The sequence below is a fragment of the Phyllosticta capitalensis genome, assembly GCF_038381095.1.
Source record: "Phyllosticta capitalensis strain CBS 128856 chromosome Unknown BKA78scaffold_7, whole genome shotgun sequence".
Classification (NCBI taxonomy): Eukaryota; Fungi; Ascomycota; class Dothideomycetes; order Botryosphaeriales; family Phyllostictaceae; genus Phyllosticta; species Phyllosticta capitalensis.
The window spans coordinates 860,778-885,069 of NW_027117445.1; the positions used below are offsets into that span (position 1 = coordinate 860,778).

The following is a 24,292-nucleotide window of genomic DNA, read 5'->3' on the forward strand; positions in this document are numbered from 1 at the left end:
ACTCGGCCGCGGGCTGCGGCTCTTAACTTTGGCGAAGCTTCACTAAAGAAGGATGTTCGGCGGTAGTGCTGACAATAAGGTTAGCCATTTTGGGATTGCGCAGACCAAACGACGACGGTGGTGGGTGACAAACATCTTCAATAAGACTAAGCTCTCTCTGCACGCGACCGCAAGCAGAGCATTGTCCTCGCGATTTTTTTGAAGCCAAGATACGCCGTCGAAAGAGTGGTGTCGCACCGAGAGAATGACGTCGCGTAGGTGAAATGGAGGTTGCTGGATCAGGAAAAGGTCAGAAGATAGCTGCCGACGTTCCTGAACCAAGCCGCCCGACAGTCTGTGACAACCGTTAGAAGAAACTGGCAACTAAATTTCAGAACCCGTCGAGCGTCTGGGCGCCCAGTCGAACGAGCCGCGGGGCAGGAAAGGGGGAATAAACAGAGACGGCAAGAGATGAGAAGGGCTCTGGAATCAGCAGACGTCATGATGCTCACTCTGGAATGCGTGCATCGATGGGCTAATTCAAAACTAATCAACGCCAGTCGCAGGCGTACCACAGCTGGAGCTGCTGCTGCTTCTTACCGAGTGCCGACATCGTGAGCAGTTGGCGTTCCAAGAAAATGTCGCCCGGTATGGATCCAGACCGCGCACTAATTTTCCATTTGCGGCAACCGTATGACTGGTTTGGCTACGTGGGGCACGACCAAGGCACGGAACAGGAATCTGCAGAGCGAAAGGAAAGGATGCGGATAGAGAGCTTGCTTGTCGCCGAGAAATCATGTTGAATGAGGGGCGATATGTTTGAAACACGACGACCGCGGTTGATGAGGTTGCCGGGAACCCGCGGAAAAGTATCGTTGGCAGTTGACCTCCATGCCAGTGAATACTGATCGAAGAAGCGCTCGACAAGCTTGTGTATGTTTTCAACGATTTCGGAGCCGCAGCGGGAAAGACTCACAAACCCGTTGAGTGGAAAAGGGGTCGGATCAATTCTCTGAGGTGTCGATAGCGTCTGCGGAAAGCGTCTGGGAATATCCTGCCGCCTTCAAGACGAAATCGAAGCCATGCCTGTATTTGCGGGTGATCTACCGGATTGAGTCCGGAGGCTTGAATCAGGAGAGGCACCGATGCGGGGACATGATGAACGTGGCAAGAGGTGATGTGCAAAGGGGAAGTGGGACAGCAGCCTTGTAGGCCAAGCTTCTCCGATAGCAGGCACAATCCCTACCCGTTTCCTACTCCCTATGAGCCACAGCCCAACTGCTGGATGTGGCACAGCTTCACTATACAGCATTAGCAGTACTGTATAGTGTTCATTATTGTAGTGCTTTTCAATTGCACACACCTTCAGCTGCGTCCCTGGAACTGAAAGTTTTCCGGTCTTCTCCAAAAACATGCCTTCTCAAAACATTCAGATCTCAGGCAACTTCATTGCCACCCAACGACTGAGGAGATTGCATTGTCTTTGCCATGAGAGGCCAAGTGATCATATGATTCGCCAATTGAGGAGATGCAGTCTTTCGTCGTTGAGAGATTCCCTCAGGCCACGCGACTCTTCATCATCACAATCTCCCTTCCCAATGACACTCTCCTGTGGTTCTCACAAGAGATGTTTCCTCAGTGTGATTCCAGCTGGTGGCGGCCCAGTGTCTCACCATCCAAGAGGCGTGATGAGGCGGCTCTGATGTCACTCAAGATGCTTGAATAAGTGATGACTGGCCGCCGTTTGGTCCTGACAAGCCTCACCACGAACAAGTCCCAACACGGGTCGTCTGACTTGGCTCTTCAGCGATCCAACCAATCACCTCGAGTTGTATACCCTGCCATTCTTGTCGTTGGCGCTCACTTCGTCATCACCATTCAGCTGGTGAAAGCAGGCCAGCCCAAGTCTCCCTGCTCTCCACGAATGCACACACCTGAGTGGTTCATGGCTTCGAAGATCAGTCCGCTGTCTGCTGCGGCCTTTTTTTGTGGCTGGATACCCGCCAAGGGAGCGTCACAACGCGCCTAGAATATCAATCTAGAATGTGATGTTACAAAGGTCCTGCTGTCAGTTAGACGCCATTGTTTATAAGAACACTTTGCTTCTTAGACGCGCTCTTAAGACCTGCTTGCGCTCGGTCCAACTCGTTCAAGTCAAGTGTCGATCCTTACCCGTCATTCCTTTGCAGAAAAAAACTACTGTCCTTCATGTGGTTGTTAAGGCGTTTTGCCCTTGCCATCCTGGTGTCAATAGCCAGTTGTGCAATCATTAGTGTCAATAGGGACTCCCACCTCAGCGTTCAACTCGAGCTGGTCAACAACACCGAGATAAAGGCCATTGTGACCAACAATGGACCTGACAGCTTGAATCTGTTTAAGAAGGTAGAGGTCACACCACCAGAAACTTGATCAAATTGCTGAATACGGGAAATGCAGGGGAATTTCTTGGATTCTGCCGCGGTCGAGAAAGCCGAGGTGCACTCCGCCGGTATGTTGATCGGCCCATGGAAAATGGTCGCTTGTCGAAACGGTGGTAGCTAACGCGGCGTAGGTTCGCAAGTCCCATTCGGAGGGGTGCGTATTCGACCACGTACCACCGGGCTGGGCCCTGGATCATTCCTGCATCTGCCCGCTGGTGAGAGCCATGAAGTCATCTTCGACATTGCCGAGATGTACTCTCTGAGCGGCAAAGAATACGATGTTCTTTCTCGAGGTGTGATATCGTACGCAGAAGGGGATTCTTACGAAATCGCCGGAGCCGTCCCGTACGAGAGCAACATAATACGCATCAACATCGATCCGCACGAGGCCAAGAAGAAGCGAGACGTATTCCATGGCAAGGCCCAGAAACTCAAGAAGCGATCAGTTCTTGAAAACTGTCCGGATGGACCCGAGAAAGACACTGTCATGAGAGCCTTGGACGCTTGCGCAAAGCTGTCTCAGGGAGCTCAGCAGGCGGCGTCAACAGGAGACCCTGCGCAATTTGCCAAGTACTTCAAAGACCCGTCAGAAAAGATGCGCAAGGCTGTGGCGGGAGTGTACGCAAAGGTCGCCAAGGAGTGCGGTAAAATCGATGGAGGCGACACCCGCATCCATTGCAACGACGGGTTCGAGTATTGCGACGGGATGACGTTGGCATACACTTCTCCTTCGAGCGGCCTTCAGGTCTATTGTCCGGCTTACTATGCTGGAGATTATCCAGACTTGACAAAGGAGTGTCATGGGCAGGATAGGGCGACCACCACTCTCCATGAGATGACGCATTTGGATTCTGTCGCGGGAACAGTGGACATTGGGTACGGTTACAGAACCACAAAGTCTCTACGTCCCAAACAAGCGATAGCAAATGCTGACACTTACTCTCTCTACGCTAATGGTAAGTTTCTCTCCTTCAAAGAGGGACTTCGGCGTGTGCTGACGGTGCTCCAGGATTGTGGTCAGGCTGTTGAGCAGGCTGTTGAGGGACGCTTATGATTTACGTGTTACGCAGCGGGCTGTATTACTTCTTGTAAATACAACTAAAAGCCGGGGCTTCTCTACCTGAGCATCGGTCAGGAACCAATTCAACATTCTATTCATGGAGAGTTGGACGAAATGGTGGTGACACTTACACTGGTAGGGCTGAGCAGCCCCTTGACCCCTGAGATCTGAGTGACCATTGACCACGCTTCCACGGCCACGATCAATGCGTCAACGGGAAGCGCGTGTTGTTTCACCTGAAGCTTCTTCTGCCATTGTTCAGATTTCGGTGCCTCAGAGACCTCGTCGTTTGGCTCGGGCCACTGCATTTCGGGTATGCAGCTGGCCGACACACACCGCACAACGGCGCGACCAATCAATGGAGCCACCATTGAAAAAGTTCTTCATGTTTCAGCGAGCGGTTGTCAGTCTCTCGACAGCAAGACAGTCAGTGGATCCGAGAAGGTGATTGATCATCTCAGTGGCTTGGGCCCATCGGCTTCATCACTGAACTATCCCAGCAGCGCTCTTTTCAGACTCAAATTGCACAAGATGAGAATCTGGATGAATACAGCGACAGGCGTCAGAATGGCCTGGAAATGCTTGCTGATCACCCTGATGAGTCCACACCGCCGCAGTGAATGGGACAATACCAGTGGCGACTTCTGCAATAGACCGAAATGAGACAGTGCCGACACAAACGAGCAGCGCATCCAGCCAGGCGGTGAAGTCGTTGGCAAGAGCTCCGAATCGCTCACGGGCCGTGGCGGCGAGCAAAAGACGGAGAGACACACCCGTCGGTACTCACATATGTCCTTAGGGTACAGTCACATCTCGTTCTGCACCACCAACCATCATCGAACATTCCTTCGATCTTCTCTTGCCAAAACTTCTTCGTCATCCCCGACCCAGCACGTCGGTGTCGGCCGATTGTTGCCTGTCTCTGCCTGAGGTCTGCTGCACTGTTCCCGTGGTTTTGTGTCGCTCTTGCCCTCCTCTTCGATCCCGATTCCAGAAAACGACCACTCGCTCAACTTTTCTTCATGGCCGACGCACCCACGAGTGCTGGGCGTACAACGGCAAATGGCTCGTCGCCAGCTCTGTCACCGCTTCATGTGCAGCCACAGGGACCCGTCGCCGGTACTCAACCGACGAACAACGCGTCCCCTCCGTTGCCCCCTTTCACTTCCTTTCCCGATGACGACGTGAGTAGAGAAGAGCAGGAAATAAATGCTTTGCTGGCGCAGTTCGATTCGCCGGCTCCTTTCGATACTGTGGATCCTTCTGCTCTCAGCTCTCCTACTCCAATGTTGCACGCACCTGATCCATCCTGCTTCGTTTCCAGGAGCTGCAACGATTCGCCGTTCGACACCATGACGCCGGCATCGAATGCCGCAACCGTTGGGACTCCGATGGACGTTGGAACTGCGTGGCCTCCCCCTTCTGACTGCAAGGCGCAAACCTGGCCGGAGCCCACGGCGACGCAGTGGTGGGCGTCGTCAACTCCTCGAACTCCTGGACAGGAAGACAGCGTGCAGTTTGGTCCGTCCACCGAGCCTGTCCGCCGCAGCGCTCGTCCGGAGACGACTTGCAGCACTCCACGTCTGCAGCCGCCCAAATTCCACCATCCGAGGCCGTTCACTGCGAATGGGGGACTCACCATGTCGCCGCAGCAAGCCCTTCGCGCGCACAGCATGCCACCCCAGGGACCGGGCATGTCGCCAGGACAAACTCACCACCCGTCGCCGCACATGCAGCACCTGCACCATCGCAATCTCGAGTCGCGCCCTCACAGCTACCATCCTCAACAGCAACAACGGCAGTACCATCACGCCCCGTCGCACTCCGTGCCCCAGACTCCTCAACCGGCCCCGTCGTTTCCACCTCCTGCTTCCCCTTCTCCTGCGCAAACCAGTCCTCAAATCATCTTTACTCGTGCTGTCCAGCCACGAAACATGCGAGTCAATCCACCGGTCCCCATCGCGGTCTCTGCGCCTCCACCTCGCAAGCAGACGCCTTCGTCGCCTCCACGGCATCCGTATCCAGCAGCATTGACCGCCGGATCCAGGCCGCCGATGGGTGCAATGGTACAGCAGCGGCAGGGCCCAGGAGTCATGAGAAGTACTGGACCTCCGAATCGAATGCCACAGCCAGTAATGCCAGGACCGCCAGTGGAGGTCGGCCATCCGGGCATGCAGCATCGACAGAGGAAGTACGTGCCGGGACCCTATCATCCGTACGCCCCAGGCAGGGCCATGGCCATGGCGATGCCGAGAAGTACGCCGGCGGCCCCATCATGGACAGGCGTTGCGGATGCTGGTATGCGGATGCCAACAGACGACGTACGCATGCGGATAGGATCCATCACTGAATTACCTGTCCCGCCAGACGTGACGATGGGAGGCATGAGCAGTGGACCGGAGGCAGGAGGGAACTTGATGACGCTGCAAGATCGAAGTGTAATGATGGATTCAGCGCCACTCGAGCCGGCGGTGCATTTCAAGCGTGACAGTTTGAGCATTGCGGCAGCGTTGGCGAGCGAGATGGATTTCTTACCCAGGCTTTCGCTGTCAGGGTTCTCGTTGCCGGGATCTCCGGGTACGATTGAAGAGTTGGAGGGTGCGCCGTCGAACGGCGATCAAGAGCAGAATTCAAACGGAAATTTCTGTAAAGATGTTGGACAGGCGCAACAGACGAATGGTGGTGCGGCAATCTCAACAACAAACCCAGCCCCGACAGCCAGTAGAGCACCCGAGGCAAGTCCTGGGCATGAGCTAGACGAAAACCTCAGGCGCAGATGCAGCTCACTCTCCGAACTCGAGCAGTGGAAATTTCGCATGATGAACGACCAAACCACACTGTCACTCGGTACGCTAAGCCACATTGAGCGCCTGCAAGCCGAGCTCGACAATCTCAAACGCTTTGCAACCAGTGGATTTTGCCAGGTCAAAGACGGCATGGATAGGGATTTGGAAAGGTACGTCATCGTGACAATGAGGATCGACTTTTGCGCGATGGATAGGGAGACTGACTGCACCGCAGCAAGAGACTCGAGTTGCGCAATATGAACGCTGGAACCACAGAGCTGAATGAGCCACTCAACGCGATACCGTCGTCCATGCGCAAAGACAGCGTTGGGAAGTACAATATCCCGCCACTCGTGCCTCTCAATGGCGAGGACATCAAGTCGTTGGACAGTGAGTTGGCATACCTTCCTTTCCAGCATGTGAAATGCTGACTTGAGAAGACGATGGCATTGTTGCTTTGCTGGAATCGTACAAGTTGCCGTTCGACAAGGAGATGTTTTTGTTCCAGAAGAAGGAGGTTTATCTCAAGTTCATCGGCGCCTGTCGCGAGCTGATGCACAAAGTTTTGGACTGAGTTGTGTAAGATTCCATGCGAGGGCAAATAGACGGCGGTTCTTTCTCTTGTTCGTTCCCGTCAGTTGTCAGTACTGTTTTAATCTTGATCGTCATGAAGAATGATACACGCGGATTACATTCAAGACCGTGCCCTGAAGTCGGATACACTCACTGGTGTAATGTCAGATCAAGCGACGCTATCAAAACGACCATCCGATGCCGGCGGAAAGGTTGAGACTTGGGCTTGTTGGAAGCAGGATCGGTCGCCGGTCAAGGCGCAAGGTAATCCGGTAGATTCTCGCAGTGCCTCCATGCTGCTTGCGTTCTGCATCTTGGTCCTGGTTGCCGACATTCTTGGAATCGTACGTACCCGCTCGGATGCTGACAGGCGGTGCCGCTCCAGAGACTTGCATGCAGTATGCACCCACAGATTGATGATTCGGAAATACCAGGAGACATCAGACCCAGCAGGATGCATCATCCGCTCCCGTTCACTCTGCGCCTTGCATCACCCGGTCGAGGCGGTAGAGTCTGCAGTCTCTTCTCGGAATTACATCCTCTGGAATCATGTCCGGTGCGAATAGTACGACTCTCGACAGACGAAGTTGTGACACTTTTGAAGCCTTGCATGAAGCATCCACAGCGATGGGTTGACAAGTCGAAATACACGCAGACCGTGATGGTACTTTCCCATTCAGGACAAAAGAGACGGCCGAGTGGCGGCTCCCGTGCAACCGCTCGAGTATTCCAATGTAGCAGGGGTGTTGACAACACAGCATTGCCGATTCGTGGCGCTAAGCGCGTCGAATGAAGAAGCAATCTTCAAGGTGATGACTGAAGACTGGGTGCTGCGGTGAACCCGGGGAGGCGGATCAGGACTTGAAGAAATGAGGGTGGCGGCAGGATTCTTCAGCACCGGCGGCGCGGGCCGCATAACCTGCGTGACGAACAGAGGGCGAAGGGCCTCAGAAGAGCGGTGGAAAGGCGCGTCAAACGAGACTGGTGCATGCAGGTTGACGATAACCAGGGCCATGTTCTTCGTGTCAAGTGCAGCAGAAGAGATGCTGTGGTACGGTGACGAAAGTTTGTGCAGCATCCGAGACGACCGCAGACCAGACGGTGGCCATGAGACGACAGACGTGGTCCGATGTGTGACAGTTGAGGCGTTACAGATGACTGTTTGAATAGAGTCTGTGGTGAGCTGTTCGGCGGTGAGGTTGGAGAGAGTTGCATGGTTTGGCCGGTGTCATGGTGATGGGCACTTCCCTGCTACTGCTTGGCTTGGATCGACAAAATCCAGGGAGGGAGCCAGGAACGACACGGGATAGAGAACTAGGGTTGATGGTTGGTCTGTAGCCCGAAAATGAAAGGAAAGCAGACGTCCGGGGTCAGCGATGCGCGTCATTACTTGCCTGTCGTTGGTGCCGGACGCTGCTCCTCCCTCATCCATCACACCCTCGACGTGAGGAAACTCAACCTTGAGCCTCCGTCGTAGGTACCGTAGCAGAAAACCCCCGCCCCACCTGCACACTGCAATATTGCTGCTGCGATAGCGCTAGAGTAGACGTGCAGTTGGCGCGGCTAGACTGGCGCGGCTTCCTTAGGTCTCTGTCCACCGCCATCACCACCACGCATGTGCCTAACTCGTCGGACACTCAAAAGGCCAGCGACTAGCATGGCTCCCTCTCCACCTTGGCGAAGCATGCTATTCCCGTAGCTTGTCTGAAATTTAGCTTTCCGCTCCTCCTCTTCTTCCTCTACCTCCGCGTCTCTGGCCCAAGCCGCTTCTGTCATGGACACCAAGGACTTTGCGGCTCATACTATACAACTTGTAAATTGCTGCCCTGCTGCACTTGTGTCTCTGTTGCTGACCACACGTAGCCTGCGTCGAAAGGATCCTCAATCATAACCATCGACGGCGCCGAGGCTTTCAACTTGGCCAAGCAGCAAGAGCCGCCGCAAGCTTTTAACAGACCAAGCCTGGTTCTTCACCTCTGCTGTCTCGTGGGCTTCTTCTGTTCGACAGTCAACGGTTATGACGGGTCTTTGCTCAACGGCTTGCTCATCAACGATGATTTCAAGGCCTTTTTTCACGGCTCCGAGGATGGTCTCTGGGCCGGCATCGTCACCTCCATCTACCAGATAGGCAGTGTGGTTGCTCTTCCGTTTGTTGGTCCTGCTATTGATAAGTATGGTCGCAAGGGTGGAATGCTCATCGGCGCCGCCATCATCATTGTCGGAACCATCGTCAATGCCACGACATACTGGACGGCCAGCATTGGGCAGTTCGAAGCTGGCCGCTTTATCCTGGGCTTTGGAGTTTCCATCATGCAGACCGCTGGACCGATGTATGTTGTGGAAACTACGCATCCTGCGTACCGTGGTGGTAAGCGAGTCTGCCAGAGTTGATTTGTCAGTTGCTCACTGGGGATAGTGGTGACGGGATTATACAACACGTTCTGGTACGTCGGCTCCATGGTTGCTGCGGGCGCCGTCCGCGGAGCAATCAACGACCCGGGCAATCAATGGCCAATTCCCATCTGGCTCCAGATGCTCTTCTCAGGACTTGTCATGTGTTTCGCGTGGTTTTTGCCCGAATCACCGCGATGGCTCTATGTCAACGGCCACACCGCAGAGTGCCGACGAGTCCTGACGAAGTTCCATGCGAATGGCAATCCGGACAGCATATGGGTGCGGCTGCAGCTCAGAGAGTACGACGAATACCTGCGGCTGGATGGCAGCGATAAGCGGTGGTGGGATTACCGCGGACTCTTTCGCAATCGCGCGTCGTCGTATCGGCTGCTCTGCAACATCATTGTGGTGGTTTGCGGCCAGTGGATGGGTGGAGGTTCGTGACGACCCTTCTCACATGCTGATTGTGCCAAGCTGACCTGCTTCCCAGCCGTCCTCACATACTTCATGTCTTCACTCCTTACGTCCGCAGGCTACACGTCGGAGGTTGCCAAAGCCAACATTAACCTGGCATACTCGTGCGAGCAATTCCTCATCGCGATCGTCGGAGCCCTAAGCGTCGACAAGCTAGGCAGACGGGCGCTCCTCCTCTTTGCCTGCATCGGCTGCAGCATCGTGTGGATCGGGCTCAGCATCGCAACGTCGCAGTACGACCTCAAAAAGGACGCCGCCTCATCCAAGGCAGCAACCGCCATGATCTTCCTCTTCGGCGCCGTCTTCAGCTTCGGCATGACGCCCATGCAGGTGCTGTACCCGGTCGAGGTGCTGAGCTTCGAGCAGCGCGCAAAGGGCATGGCGCTGTCAAGCTTCGCCGTCAACGCTGCCGCCCTCCTCAACCAGTTCGCCTGGCCCATCTCCCTCAAGAAGATTGGCTGGCGCACCTATGTCATTTTCGTCGTATGGGACGCCATCCAGGGCCTCGTCATCTACTTTTTCATCCCCGAGACCAAGAACCGCACGTTGGAGGAGCTGGACGACATTTTCAGCGCAAAGAATCCCCGCAAGATGAGCACCATGAAGCAGACGGTAACAATCAATGGCGAGAAGGCGGTCGTCATGGCCGACGAGTCGTAATGGTAATCAGCGAGGGGGTTCCGTTCCTGCTGCAAGTCCTCCTCTTTTTTTTTTTTTTTTTTTTTTTTTGGCTTTTCGGCACAAGGTTCTTCTACGATCTGAGCGTTCTGGCATTTTGCTTGGGTTCCGGTTCATGTTGTAGAGGAGCACAGCGCTGGTCTGGTTTCCGTGGTTCGGGTTCGGATTTTCAAACAACAGGCAGGGGAGCAAGCGCGGCTCCGGTCTTCGGTCAATATTCAACAACAACAACAATAATGCTCTGCTGCACAGCACGCATGAATTCTGCCGCCTCTGCCCTTGCGTCATTCGATTAACATGGTTCCCGTCTTCCGTGAAGGAGTCTTCTCCGGCTGGCTTGCATACGTACAGTGTCAGAATACTTTCTTCGGAACCTCGCACTGCCGCTGCCGCGCCGCGTAGGTTGTGTCGCTGTAGCGGATGATGTGAGAAATCACGTTGCACAGGCGCGCTGGGGAATCGTCCAATCGTCAAGGCGATACAGCCGTATTCAATAAGCATTTGCAGTCGTCGTGAGATTCAAACTGAACTTTCCAAGTGGGTCAGCCCATATTCCCCACCAGTGTCAAGGGGTAATCACCCACGCTTTACTAGAGATAGAATCTTGCATCATTCTAGACCTAGAATTACGGAGATAAGGTTTCAATCCAAGGGGATAAGGCTAGAATTGGAGGTAAAAAAGAGGTGGGCGATGGAAAAGACCCTATTGACTAAGATTGTAACCCCACTTGACCCACCCCGGCGCTTAAGTTACAACTTTTGATTCTCACCTCGACTGCAAATGCTTATTGAATACGGCTGTACACACCGCTGGACGCAGCACAGAGGGCCGTTGGAAACCAAACGTGCCGCCGTCGCACTTCTGTCCGCGCGCGGCGCAGTCGACAATTGGGCGGCTGGTGAGGTTGCGCGACCCACCTGCAAAACGAAGAATGGCAGGCAGAGGAGATGTGGTGTCGTTTTGACGCCGCAGCAGCGCAGCAGCTGTGCGACGTCTCTACACCGCCACCTGAAAAAAAAAAAAAAAAGCAACCCCTTACTGGCGTCCTGAGGAGACCGAGCCCCACGCTCATATGTCAAGGCGCTGACTGACAGGCGGTTGTGCTAAAAGCAAAGGGGAGAAAGGCTGTGGGGCCCAAAAAAAGAGCAAAAAAGATGTTGTACGCGACACAGACAGGACTCGAACCTGTGCGGCCGAAGCCATTAGATCACACCGAATGAAAATTCGAGTCTAACCCATTAACCACTCTGGCACTGTGCCTTGAATGCGATGAATGTGAAATAAATTAAATCAAATATATACTGCAACGTTTTCTCAATGCATCGCGCGTGCCCCGTTCAGCTCTATTCCGCAACCCCAAAATTTGAAAAAGAAAAAAGTCAAAGGATCTCAAGATCGACTCGGAAAAACGAGGCGAGCGACGAGGAAAAGGGCTTCAAGGTCGGGGCGGAGATGTGCGGGAGGAGGCGAGGGAGGGTCCTTCTGCGCCGATCCTCTCCGATGAAATTCACGACCCCGGCACTTGCAGCGTAGTACGTGCGCCAAACGCCGGGTAAGATGCGAGGATAACGCCCAGGATGCGAGTGAAGAACCACGTCTATTTCCACAGCGCACACTGCCGGTAGCGTCGACGAGGCTAATCAGAAAGCTAGCGATGTTGGCAAAGCTTTGGGTGCTGTTGGTTGTCGCTAAGTTTAGTTTGACAGCTAAGGCGTAGAAGAAAACGTCGCGCCAGCAGCAAAAGCAAAACAGCACAAAAGGCTACAGATGTTTCGTGTTTTGTGGGACGCAAGGCGCTACTGCATGCATGTGAGATGAGGCAGATGAAGACGATGGAAGAAGATGGTCATTTCTTCGCCTCGGACTTGGGGGCAAAATCGGGCTTGCGAGCCGTGGCATGGCTGCAGTCGTGGTTATGTTGTCGGCTGTCGCGATATCAAGCAGCACGGCAACATTATTGACAGGCTTCATGGATGTTGGACTTCGGAGAGCGAAGAACGTTGGGCGGCGAGTCGCACAAATCCTGTATCCCAGCAAGCAGATGATTCCGCAGAGCCTCTTGCGTTGCCCGTGAACAATGACGTTGAGGTCGACCTGCTCAACGTCACATCAGTAGAGAGGCACACAGAGGCCGACGACGGCGACAACCTGAGTCCACAAAAATGATCAACACCATGGGGTCCGGCCTCAGCGCCTGACCTCATCCGCCCACCTCTCCCCACGCTCTTCGCTCCACCACCTCCAGGGCTGCTCTCCAGGTTGGGTCAGGCACGACAAATGGGATTCCGCGACCGACGCCATGCCCATTCGAGACATGGACCGTCAGCGTCACACGCGGAAGCCCACATGCGGTCATGCATGTGTGGTGGGCGCCGGCATGCCCCGCTACCTGAATGAGAGATGTCAAAACCTCCAGACCATCACGACGCGACTGCTGCATACCCAACCCATAGCGACTTGTTGCGCTTGTCGCGGCCGTCGCCTGATCCTGCTACACAAACAAACACGACCAGGTCAGATGCTTGTTGCCTTGTCAAGTCGTTAAATCTGTCTGCAGACCCTGCCTGCCTCATTCTTCGCCCTCTTTCTTCTCTGCCCTTCCACCTGCATATCTGAAGAGACTCTCTGCGCATTTTGGTTGTCCATGACGCCCGACCACCTCAAGATGCCCCTCCCGCCAGGCTCGCCCTCTCTTTCTCTCGCGGTAGAAATCAATACTGCGACGCGGTTAGTCTCTGTCTACCACAAGTCCATCATCTGCTAACACAAGCCCGCGACAGACCTGCGCATACTTCTCTTAATCGCCTCATCACCTCTCGCCTACCTCTCGGCCTTCCTCCTCACGCCGCCTCCCCTCGCCTTTACGCCTTTGGGATTCTTCACTTTGCCCACCTCTTCTTCACCTTTGAAAGCTGCTGGCTCGACCTCACACGCTCGCATCAACCCACAAATCCCACCCTGTCATCTCTCCTAGAAGACCCATGGATCAGCGTCAACGGCGCCGCCACCGATGACCACCCAGCCGGCGCAGAGCAACCAGCCCACGACCGCGAGATCCTCGACCGCCTCACGCGCCTCCTGCCTCCCGGCTTGCCTCGCTCAAAACGTCTCCGCACCGATCTCGCAACACTCCTCTCGCTTTATCCCATAGACCTCGACGTGCACCTTGCAACCTACCCCACGCCACTCCTCGCCTCTACCACCGCCCACATTCGCCCCAGACTGCGCACGCACCCGCACCTTCTCCTTGCTTATACCCATGTGCTTTACCTCGCCGTATTCGCCGGCGGTCGCTGGATAAGACAGCAGCTTCTGAACGGCGGACCCGAATTCTGGGGTTGCCAAGCGGCGAACGGCGAGGAGAAGGAGGAGGCTTGGAAAGAGCAAATTATTTCCAAGGGACTGAGCCTGTGGTTCTTTGACAGCCCTGTCGATGGGGAGGACATTAGAGCCGAGTTCAAGCGGCGGTGGACAGACGTCGAAGACTCCCTGTCGGAACAGCAGCGCGCAGAAGTCGTGGACGAGTCGCGCCACATCTTCGCCATCGTCGAAGAGTTGGTTCGAGAGCTCGACCGCGAATTGGACACGCCGGGCACTGCTGGACTGCGCGAGGAAGTCAGTGGGGACGTCAAGGATGTGGAAGCAAAGGGCGACACGATTGAACTCGATCTTGCTGCCCAGCAAGCCGAGGAATCGATTGCGCGGTGGGCAAAGCTCAGTCGCCGCGGCAGCTTTGCCGGCGCGCTTGTGCTGCTCGGCGGGTTCTACTGGTGGGCGGCGTGCTGTTTGGGCTTGAGTCTGGGTCTCAATGGCGTCACCATTGGACCTGAGTGGCCGGACGTCTGATAACTCCCTATGCTGTTGTTATTGCTAACTTGAGCAAGGCTTTTGGCAATGGTGGGTCGCAGAAGAGTGCCGTTATAGGGGATAGCATTCTTGTTTTGGCGGTTTCTTGCTACAGCGGCTTTGATACCAGACCGAGCATTGGGATTGTTTTGGCTTGCGATGCATTGGAGTTTGGCAGTACAGGAGTTGAGGTGTCATTTTGACTTCGGAGGACAACCTAAAGCTCCTGGCAAGAGCTCTTGTCGTAAAGATACCCTTGCCATAGAAACAATATTGATTTCCGACCTTTGACCTTGAGCATTAATTTAAACACCTGATGTGATTGAGTCTGTACACATCAACAGATTGTCAAAACGAGGACAAAGCGAGGTTGTTGAAGATGGGGAGCTTGATCATCTCCGGAAGCGCCGAACAGCTGCAGCTTGCATGATCGACAGTTGCCGACGTTAGCTCCGCTGCAAGCTCCCGATCTCCCCCAAACAACCACGTTTCACACAGCACCGCCGCCATTTTCAACCAACCTCCCTTGGTGCCAATTGTGTGCGATAATCTCCCATTGCACCGGCTCTTCGCGTTACCTTCGCTTCATCGTCAGGCGCCTTCACGATGAGCACCCGCGGCCAATTCAACACCAAGAATCCCACTATCAAGCGCATTCGTATGCAGCCTTATCGAGTCGCCCCGCATCACAGCACTCACTAACAGCCCAACAGTCAAAGAAGCCAGCGAGCTCGCCTCTCAACCGTCGCCCGACTTTCACGCCGAACCGCTTGAAGATAATCTGTTCGAATGGCACTTTACGTTGCGCGGCCCGCCAGAGCCTTCGCCCTACGCTGTCGGTCTCTACCACGGCCGCATCATCTTGCCCGCGCAATACCCGCTGCGCCCACCGTCCTTTCGCTTCGTCACGCCCTCTGGCCGCTTCGAGGTCAACCGTGAGATTTGTCTGAGCATTAGCGGACACCATGAGGAGACTTGGCAGCCGGCTTGGGGAATACGGACGGCCCTGGTCGCCATACGCAGCTTCATGGATACGGATGCGAAGGGCCAAGTTGGTGGCATTGACAGCACCGAGTCGGCGAGGAAGAAGCTTGCAAGCGAAAGCGTGGGCTGGCGGTGTGGAGTTTGTGGGAAGAGCAATGATGAGATCATGAAGGGGAGAGAAATTGTGGAAGAGGAGAATAGAAAGGCGGAGGAGGTGCCCGAGGAGCTACGGCTTGCATACAAGGACGAGCTGGGCGAGAAGGGAAAGGAGAAGAGCGAGGCATCTGCGTCCAACTCGGGCGCGCCGCAAAATTCTGGCACGCAGCGCGAGCAGCAGGCGACTCCTCAACCACAACCATCAGATTCGACAATCAAACCTCGACTCAACACAACGACATCGGCACCTCAGCCTGCGCAACCAGCAGCGCCGCGTCCAGCTCTTGCACCCACCCGTACCATTCCCGCCGCACCTCTTCGACAGCAGCAGCAGCAGCAGCAACCGCTCGACGACGGCATACCCGGTTGGATCGACAAGGCCATCTACGGCGTCGTGACGGCCCTCGCGTTTCTCATCCTGCGCAAGTTCTTCTAGACGCAGAACTGCTTCCACGTTTTCGATTTCACCTTGCTAATTTTTCCTCTTTGCGTTCCTAGTCTTTCTCTCGATGGGCAAAATCACGAGAAGAAAGGGTCTAGCGGCGGCGTTGACGGACTGGCGCCGGACTTGCGATACCATTACTACTACTTTTGGCTACTACTTGATCTTTCTTTGCAGGTGGTCTCTTGTTGAGGGAGATGAGATCAGGGATGAGGACTAGACCGTCTATTTCTGTGTTCCTCTTACTTTCTGCCTTTCCCTTTTCTTCCCGCTTCTTTTTAACTTTAAGCAGGCGACTGGCGTACAGGGAGGGAGGCTTCATTCGTATTCAGACAGGCCACATTCTGTCAACCGAGATTTAGATTCTACCCGCCGTTGTGTTAAATGCCCCGTCGATGACCCTCCTATCGCTTTTCCTGGAGCTCTCCGCAGAATCGCCATCCGCGTCCACTTCCCAATCATAAAGACGATGCCGCCGCATGGAGGCTAGCATTGCCACAGATGCCATCTTCGTGGAACCCGAGGACGCTGATCGACCTGCCTGATTCGGACAATGTGCCGAGCTGGCAAAGACAAGGGAGATGAGGAGGCATCACTGGGCGTCGGCACACTTGGCTGACTTGATCGGTTTCCCTTGCAGTGAGAATGTCCATTATAGCAATTTGACTTTGAGGTCAAGGGCTCCTATCCTCCGCCTCCGGTGCAACCAATTGCAGCTATCTACAACGGCTACTCAATCCACTGGCCAGCAATACCAAAAGAGCATCCATTTTCATGCTTCAAAGCTATATTCCAGCACCAGCTCCTCCCTGCTTCAAATTTCTCTTGTCCAATTTCTGACATGATCAGTATATCCCAAAGTCCACGGATTGATGGGGTCAAAATCAAAATGCGAATTCCGCTTAATCGACAAAGAACATCTGGGAACATCAGTATCATCAGCCCGGACACCGAGAACAGAACCCGACCAGCAGAGCCCGTACATCCATCTTCCTACAACTGGAATCGCGCGTCCACAATAGGAACGCGGTTGACGCTCGCCCACAGGTGGCCCCGGCGTGGAGCGCGCTGAGGAACAGCCCGATGAGCAACCTGAGGAGGACCAAACTTCTGCGCAACCTTCTGCACCAAATCGTCGACATAGCGCCTAGTCGAATGGTGATTCGCCAGCAAGCACGTAATCTCCAACTCCCTCAAGTTCATGGTGGCGTCGCCCTGCACCCCATCGTACTTCCTTATCACCTCCAGCAGTGGACTGCCCAGCTCCCTGAGCCGGCTGCGGTACTCGTCTCTCATAGCCCTATTCTCATCCTCGTCCCACCGGGGCCGCTTCAGCGCGTCCTCCCCGCCGCTGAAGAGCAGCGGATACGTGTGCCGCAGCAGACTGCCCGGCGCGACGACCACGCGCTCCCAGCCGAGCAGCGCGACGGGGCGCATGTCATCGGAGGGGTCGATCAGGATGCTGTCACCGTGGATATCCCAATGCTGCAGGAACGTCGAGCGGGGGTCAAGAGGCTGCGACGGGCAGATTGTGTCGATGATGCCGTAGAGCGCATCGCACTGCGCTGCTTCCTGCGGGAGACGTAGACGCGGCCGAGGGCCCGACATGTCGCTCAACAAGTTCCCGGCTGCGAAGCGCGATTCGCGCCAATCGACCGTCGTCCTCGTCCGCCTGGCAGGCGCTCTCCTCCTCCTCGCAGCAGGCCGGCCGCGGACATCGTCATCACCGTCCAATCCATCCATAAGCTGCACCAACCACGCCCTCAACTCGGCAACCCGCCACGCCCGCTGCTCACTCGTCATTCCCAGTAAGAGCTCGCGCACCGTCTCCGCTGTCCCTGGCGCCCACGGGTCCGCCTCCAACACGCCCAACTCGACATTCGCAGCGCGGATGAGCGCGCGCCGGTGCTGTCGCCCATCGTCGCACTCTTGCTTGCACGCGTCGACCAAAGCGCGCAGGTAACTCGATATGTGGGTATACGGTCCCCGCGAGAAGCGATAGGTGGGCCGCCAGTCGATGACGAAGGCTCTAGTGACAAGGGGTCCAACGGCGAAGGTGCCGTCGGCACCGTTTGGACGGTTTGCTTGCCACACGACGCTGCCAATAGCATCGAAGCGCAGCTGCGTGAGCTGATGCGTCCAGTCGGCCAGGGTGCGCGCGAGGCGGCGTTTTTGGTCGTCTGTCAGGGGCTGCAGATGACGACGCCCACCACCACGACCGTCGCCGCCATTTGGAGAGCGCAGAGTAGAGAGCAACGGCACGCCGCGCACCCTCTCCATCAGAATCCACTCGTAGCCGACAGCGTTGGCCGCCGACGTGTCGAAGGCGCAGACGCGCGGGACGGGGATCGTGGTGCGCGTGCGGACGAGCTCCATGGTCGCGACGGTGCTGCGCGTCGTGTGGAAGGGGTTGCCGGGTTTGAGGACGTGGAAGACGTACTCATTCGCTCCAGCCTCCTCCTCGGGATTCGCTGCTCTTTCTCCCCTTGCCCTCTCCTTTCCCTTCCCCTTCCCCTTACCTTTGTCCTTCGCATCCCCCTCGATTTCGTCCTCAAAACGCACCTGTTTCCAACACCCCCTCCTCACCAAAAAGTCCTTACAATCCTCCCCTTCAGCAAGAAAGCGGACCTCAAGCTCCCCCTCATCGGTAGCCCCCTGGCCACCGAACTCCAATCTCCCCAAATGCGGTCGCAGACACTTCTTGATGTCCCCGACACCCACGTCGTGCGTCCACTGCGCATACGGCATCGTGGTATGCGCGTGCACGCCGTCGTTCATCCGCCAATGGACGCGCTGCGCCAGCTGGGCGGCGAAGAGGTCGCGCGGCGCGCGGCGGTGCGGGACTTCCATTGGGGCGAAGTGGTGGATGGTCAGGGGAGGAGGGGCGGCTGCTGAGGTAGCAGTAGCGGCGGGCGGTGGCTGAGGGGTAGATGGGTGAGGCGCGGGTGTGTGGGTGGTGTTGTTGGTCATGGCGTTAGTGTTGTAGAGTATGGTATATACAGTTGGGCATAGTAATTGAGAATCTGTGGGATTTGGCTGTTGGAACTGTTTGGTTGCAGATTTCGAGGCTCGGAGATGAGTTTGTGACGGAGAAAAGAGGCCCAGAGTCTAGAATCGAGAACGTTTTATACAGTAGGAGTTCGTGAGTCGCACTCGGAGGCTCCATGGACAGCTGCGCACACTGACGGCGTCAACAAAGGACTCTGCACTGTGAATGAAAACTGTAAAGCTGGCAGATGGGTAGACTCACCAGTAGCACACTCCTGTTCCGATTTCATTCCCCAACCACAGTTCTCATTGGCAAGACGTCGCCTGCCCCCTAACCACCGTGATGTGCTTGGGAGTCGACGCAACTCCGCGGCCACAAAGGCTTCTTTGTTTCTCCCATGGCGTTCGACCAACATTTTCTTTGCGTTGGCGTGGAAGACACATGCTCTGGCCACGTAGGAAGGGTGTTTGCAGCACAAATTCATGCAGCGCGTTTGGCTCGACAACGCCAAACGCACATGGCATTGGTCGAATTGGACAAGCGTGACGTAGCCAATGGACAGGCGCAGACTATTGAGAAGTTTAGATGGAACGAGAACCAAGAATGGTCGATAAAATTGGGTAGTTGTTATAGTCAAATCAGTGGAGACTTGGATAAAATGTAAATGTGAAAGGCGTGAAATTCAAATGTTCTATGTACATCATCTACAAATGCAACCGAGTGGCCAGAAAAAAAAAAGGATATACAATGTCGCTCTATGTAAGGAGTGTAATGCGTTGATGATCGAATCAACACGTGGTCGAAAAACTCAAAGAATCAACCTTCAAGAGGTGCGCCGAAGTTTAGGGAGAGACCGCGCACCGAGAATGGGGAAATTGGAATGCCCATGAGGCAAAAGCGAAAAAAGAAAAAGGAAAAGAAGTGAGAAAAGATCAGCAAAGCGACTCCGGCAGCCAGCGACTCCTCGTAAACCAGAACCCAATGGACCAACTTTTTGTTTAGCACGTCTACAAAGCAAGCTCCTCAATCTGCTGGCGATCCCACCTCCTGCTCATGGTGGTGTAGTTGCCACCGGCAAGGGCCGGGGTCTTGTCCGTGCCAATCGCGCCAGGAGCAATGACGGCGCCCATACCAGGGACGTCAAAGTCGGGGAAGTTGGGCCAGTTGCCCAGCGAGCCGGGGTCACCACCAACGCGGATCCAAGTGGCCTTGGAGGGGATGCCGTTGGCGTCGACGACGAACATTTGGAACCACGAGGGCGGGCAGATGCTGCTGTTGGGGGGCGCGGTGACGGTGCAGGTCTGGCCTGTGCAAGTGACGGCGGGGAAGTAGGTGCGCTGGCCCATCGAGTTACCGTGGGTGCTGGACACACCGCCGAGGAGCGAGACCTTGAGGCCGGCCGTGTTGCCGTTGTTGACGGTGAAGGAAACCTGTTGACCGTACGCCCAGTCGAGGTTGGTGATGCTGAAGCTGGGACGAGTGGAGTTCTTCGAGTTGAGCATGTAGGGCGGGTTGAAGACCTCGAGACGGTACTCTTGAGGGTAGCGCGGGTCCTCCGGGTCACTGCCACTGACCAGGACTCTTCCATCGTCCATAAGCACCGACTCAGAGTGGTACAGACGTCCAATGGTCGTGTTGGCCATGATCGAGATGCGCTGGTTGACGGGCTTGGAAGGATCGTACAGGAGAGCGTTCATGTTCGGGTCGACTCCCAAGCCGAAGCCAGCAGTACCTTGCTTGGCACCGTTGTTGATCAGGTAGGTTCCGTCGGGGAGGGCAGTCATGCAGCCAATGACACGAGTGGTGGGCATACGCTCGATTTGCCACTGGGAGGTCGGGTCATCAGGAGCAATCGAGACACAGTTGTCGAGAGCCTGTCCACCGGGGCTAGAGCCACCGCAGATCAGGATGCGAAGGGGATCGGTGTAGGGAGCAACCTGAGGCATAAGCATGGCAGTGCCCTCGAAAGGATAGGAGCGGCCACTCATGAAGTTGTTGACAGCGCCGGGAATGTTGGGCAATTCCCTCTTGGGTTGCAATGTTTTTGCGTCCAGGATTCTGGCCTCGTTGTAATACGAAATGAAGATGTCGCCAGAGGGAAGTTGAGCAAGGAATGGGTAGAGGTTGTTGGGATCAGTACGGTTGAGGTAGTCGGCATACACCACGGGGCCAACCTTGGGAAGAAGTTCGAGAGTCGGAATAGGCACGCCGTTGGAGCCACCTTCTCCTCCAGCAACAAGAACTGATCCGTTGCCCATGACCATGGCGGACGGGTACCAGCGACCATTCTGCAGGCTGAGCTCGCTGGCATTCTCCTGCCAGTCATTCTTTCCGGTAACGCCAGGCTTCGCGTCAGGCCACAGAGTGCGAACACCAAAGGTGCTGGTAAGACTCCAACCACCGATGTTGAGGATACGACCAGCGCGGTCAGGAAGCATGAGGGACGCAGAGCAAAAGACATCGGTCTTGACGTGCTGAGCGCGGAAAGCGGCGGTGATGTTGTTCGACAGAGTCGGGTCAAGCTCGTACGCGCCAGTGGAGTTGGGAGGACCAGTGCCAGACTTCTCAACGAAGCTGATCTTGCCGTTGCGCATAGGAGTAGCAACCAGCGGGATGACAACGCTGCCCATGAAGAATTCGTAAGAGCCCGCGCTGTTACCCTGAGGGTAGTTCCAGACATAGAGGGGGTTGGTGCTGTTCTCCCAGGTGTAGTACGAGATCCTGTTTCCAGCACCGCAGAGAGTCGTGACGTTGCCAGTGCAGGGGAAGGAGCAGTCAGACTCAGGGGCCAAGGTAGCTTTGGCGGCCAAGACGTCGCTCTTGGAGCCACAGAAGCACTGGTCGCCGTATTCCATTCCACCAGCATCGTAACCGTAGGTGCTGCACTGAGTCAGACAGTTGGTAGCCGTGTTGTTCTTGGACAAGATGATCTGGTTGGGGAAGACCCTGACTTGGTTGACGTTGTCAATCAGGCAGCCCTGGTACTTCCAGGAGCCCGGAAGGCTGGTGTTCTGCGCAGTGGGGACGCCATAGCTGGGAATAGTTGTGAGGTTGGACCAGATAGAATCCCTGTTACCAGCGCCGCACTTCTGAGTCGAGTTTCCAGAGCAAGGCATGCTGCAATCGCTGTCCGAGGTCAAAGAGGCGGAGTTCTGTAGGAAGTTGCTGCAGAAGCACTGGGACGAGTATTGGGTTCCGGCGACACTGTAACCCTGCTTGGCGCACGTTTGGATACAGGCCTCGTTGGTGAGGGTGTTGCTGTCAGGCTGCTGGTTGGCCATGATTCTGCCGTACTTGTTGTCGACGTAGCAACCCTTGTAGCTCCAGCCGGAGATGGAGGCAACCGGAGCAGCGCTGGTGCTTGAAGCTGCCGCGGCGCTCGAAACGGACGACAAAACCACTGGCGAGCCGTTGCTGTAGCTGAACACGGTCAACCTGTTGGGACCACCGCAAATCTGGGTTGAGTTGCCATTGCAGGCCATGTTGCAGTTGGCGTTTCCATCAGGCGCGGGGCCACCGCCGTTACGGAGCTGGTTGTCACAGTAGCACTCGCCAGCATACTCAACACCGGCAAGGTTGTAATTTCCGGCTTTGCAAGCCGCCTGGCATTTCTCCTGGGTCATGGCGCCGTTGACGGCCCCGGCGTTCATAAGAGTGCGGCCATTGACTCCGTCAGTGTAGCATCCAAGTGCGGTCCAGCCAACGAAGGCGCTGGAGCTGGCAGCTGCAGCAGATGAAGTTGTGTTCGAGGCAGGAGTGACTACAGCGGACGAGGTCGAGTTGGCGACAACACTGATCGGGACCGTGCTGGATGTCGTCTGAACCGCGGTCGAAGAGTTTGTGGCGCTCACGATGGCCGTTGTGGCTGGGGTCTGAGCAGCAGACGAAGGCGCAACGGATGAGACTACTGCCGTAGACGCCTGTGCGGAAGACACGACAGCCGAAGACGCGGTAGAGGGGGTAACAAGGGGGGAGGAGGTCGACTGAACAGCTGAGACAGGGGCAGTCGTGGATACGGCAGAAGACGAAGAGACTGGTCCGGTGCCCTTCACGGAGAGCTTGGCACCCCAAATGTTGGCGTTTTGGTTGGCATTGCCAGCAAAAGAGTTCTTGAGGTAGCAGGGACCGTTGGGAGCAGCCCAAGAGACGTCAACACAGCCTGGCGTGTTGTCACAGCTGGCCATGCAGCCAGTGAAACTTCCGGGGTTGGTATTGCCAATATCAGCTCCGGCACGATCAGTCCCACATTCAAGAGTGAAGACGGTTCCATTGGCAGTCGTGTAGGTGGTGACAGACGGGGTCGAGCCAGAGCAACTGGGAGGTGGAGCCGCATTGCTCTTGTAAACGGAAAGCAGGTTGGGACCACCGCAAGCTTCGGTGCCATTGCCGGAGCAGGCCATGTTGCAGCTGGTGTCGGCATTCTTGGTAGTGGTGATGGAATTGCCGCACCAACATTCCTGTGAGTATTCTTTTGAGGGTCAGATAAGTTTACTTGACGCTGAAGACTCCTTGTACTTACCTCCACCTGCGAGGACGAAGCCCTTGGATTGACAGAAAGCAATGCAAGACTCGACCGAGTTGGTCGCACCAGCCTGGTTGATACCACCAAGGGCGCGAGGATTGCCAGAGTCGGTATAACATCCCAGGTAGCTCCAGCCCGGAGCTGGGTTGGCAGGATTCGCCAAAGCGGCCCGCTTCTCAGCGAAGAGAGAGGCCGCTTCAGCTGATTCAAAGATCGAAGGCAAAAGAAGAAGGAGCGACTTCCATTTCAAAGAGTGTGGGGTTGCCATGGTGGCTAGGACGGTATTTGCAAAAATACCAAGTGAATGAGTGACTGTCGAAAAAGAGTGACGACAACGGAAACGACGAAAAATCGAAGAAAGGAACGGAACCCGCAGTCTCCTAGAGAGTGAAGAAGATGCAAGGCAGTGGATGATGAGCAGCAATCATGGCAGAATCGTTGGTGTTTATACTCGACTCCACAAGGTGTTGCCATTTTGGTCTACGAGTCGAGACCAGCCAGCTGAAGGATAGCACGTTTCCAAAACGGTTAGACCAGGGACGAGGAGCTCGGTGCAAGGTACTCTACTCCCAAGTCAGAGTCTGGTACGATAGACCCTGGATCTTCAATCACGACTGAAACGAGACGTTAGCTGAGGAGATGGCGGCCCCTTGGATGAAAGAGTGTCGGTAACAGCCACGATGTCCATTTCGCAAGGCTTCAGAACGAAGTGTCGGAGAGAAAGCACACTAGGAGAGTTATTTTGAGACTGGCTCCAGAAAGAGGTTCGACCAGTCGCGTGGCAGGATAATTCTGGAAAACGCGAGGGCAATCATGCAGTACGGCCAGTAAGGCGAGTACGGCGACCTAGGAGCAACAAGCTCATCTCGAGCGCGTGTGGCTGTAAGTTGGGGCTCTAGTCGATGTCAAGCCACAGAGAGCCTCAGCCGGTCGTGTGGTTTCAAAAGAGATGTGGAGGCACCGGCGTCGAGATGGTTGAGTTGACAGT

At 55.5% G+C, this 24,292-nt stretch overlaps 7 protein-coding genes and 1 non-coding gene across 8 annotated transcripts; 5 read left to right on the forward strand and 3 right to left on the reverse strand.

Annotated features, from left to right (window-relative positions):
- Positions 1-2,187: 2,187 nt before the first annotated feature.
- Positions 2,188-3,428, forward strand: BKA78DRAFT_354254 (Deuterolysin metalloprotease family-domain-containing protein; the record flags this gene model as incomplete). The annotated part of the gene is made up of 4 exons (XM_066891695.1): positions 2,188-2,361; positions 2,416-2,467; positions 2,531-3,355; positions 3,409-3,428. 4 exons carry the CDS (start codon positions 2,188-2,190, stop codon positions 3,426-3,428), a joined length of 1,071 nt encoding a protein of 356 aa, XP_066742576.1.
- A 925-nt stretch (positions 3,429-4,353) lies between these two features.
- BKA78DRAFT_381067 (uncharacterized protein) lies at positions 4,354-6,819 on the forward strand (the record flags this gene model as incomplete). The annotated part of the gene is made up of 3 exons (XM_066892990.1): positions 4,354-6,415; positions 6,481-6,635; positions 6,686-6,819. Exons 1-3 carry the CDS (start codon positions 4,482-4,484, stop codon positions 6,817-6,819), a joined length of 2,223 nt encoding a protein of 740 aa, XP_066742577.1. The 5' UTR covers positions 4,354-4,481.
- Positions 6,820-8,592: 1,773 nt separating this feature from the next.
- Positions 8,593-10,346, forward strand: BKA78DRAFT_354256 (lactose permease; the record flags this gene model as incomplete). Its single annotated transcript, XM_066891696.1, has 4 exons — positions 8,593-8,631; positions 8,682-9,186; positions 9,235-9,648; positions 9,703-10,346. The coding sequence occupies 4 exons, from the start codon at positions 8,593-8,595 to the stop codon at positions 10,344-10,346; spliced, it is 1,602 nt and encodes a 533-aa protein (XP_066742578.1).
- A 1,183-nt stretch (positions 10,347-11,529) lies between these two features.
- On the reverse strand, positions 11,530-11,625 carry BKA78DRAFT_t134. The gene has a single exon. It is a non-coding gene; the product is annotated as a tRNA-Ser (tRNA).
- A 1,405-nt stretch (positions 11,626-13,030) lies between these two features.
- BKA78DRAFT_354257 (uncharacterized protein) lies at positions 13,031-14,211 on the forward strand (the record flags this gene model as incomplete). The annotated part of the gene is made up of 2 exons (XM_066891697.1): positions 13,031-13,092; positions 13,146-14,211. 2 exons carry the CDS (start codon positions 13,031-13,033, stop codon positions 14,209-14,211), a joined length of 1,128 nt encoding a protein of 375 aa, XP_066742579.1.
- A 606-nt stretch (positions 14,212-14,817) lies between these two features.
- Positions 14,818-15,787, forward strand: BKA78DRAFT_354258 (ubiquitin-conjugating enzyme/RWD-like protein; the record flags this gene model as incomplete). The annotated part of the gene is made up of 2 exons (XM_066891698.1): positions 14,818-14,869; positions 14,925-15,787. 2 exons carry the CDS (start codon positions 14,818-14,820, stop codon positions 15,785-15,787), a joined length of 915 nt encoding a protein of 304 aa, XP_066742580.1.
- Positions 15,788-17,930: 2,143 nt separating this feature from the next.
- On the reverse strand, positions 17,931-18,748 carry BKA78DRAFT_318596 (uncharacterized protein; the record flags this gene model as incomplete). The annotated part of the gene is made up of 1 exon (XM_066888794.1): positions 17,931-18,748. A coding segment is annotated over exon 1 (708 nt), but the record flags the coding sequence as incomplete, so codon positions are not given.
- A 695-nt stretch (positions 18,749-19,443) lies between these two features.
- Positions 19,444-21,553, reverse strand: BKA78DRAFT_318598 (uncharacterized protein). Its single transcript, XM_066888795.1, has one exon. It carries the CDS (start codon positions 21,410-21,412, stop codon positions 19,790-19,792), a length of 1,623 nt encoding a protein of 540 aa, XP_066742582.1. The 5' UTR covers positions 21,413-21,553; the 3' UTR covers positions 19,444-19,789.
- Between the last annotated feature and the right edge of the window lie 2,739 nt (positions 21,554-24,292).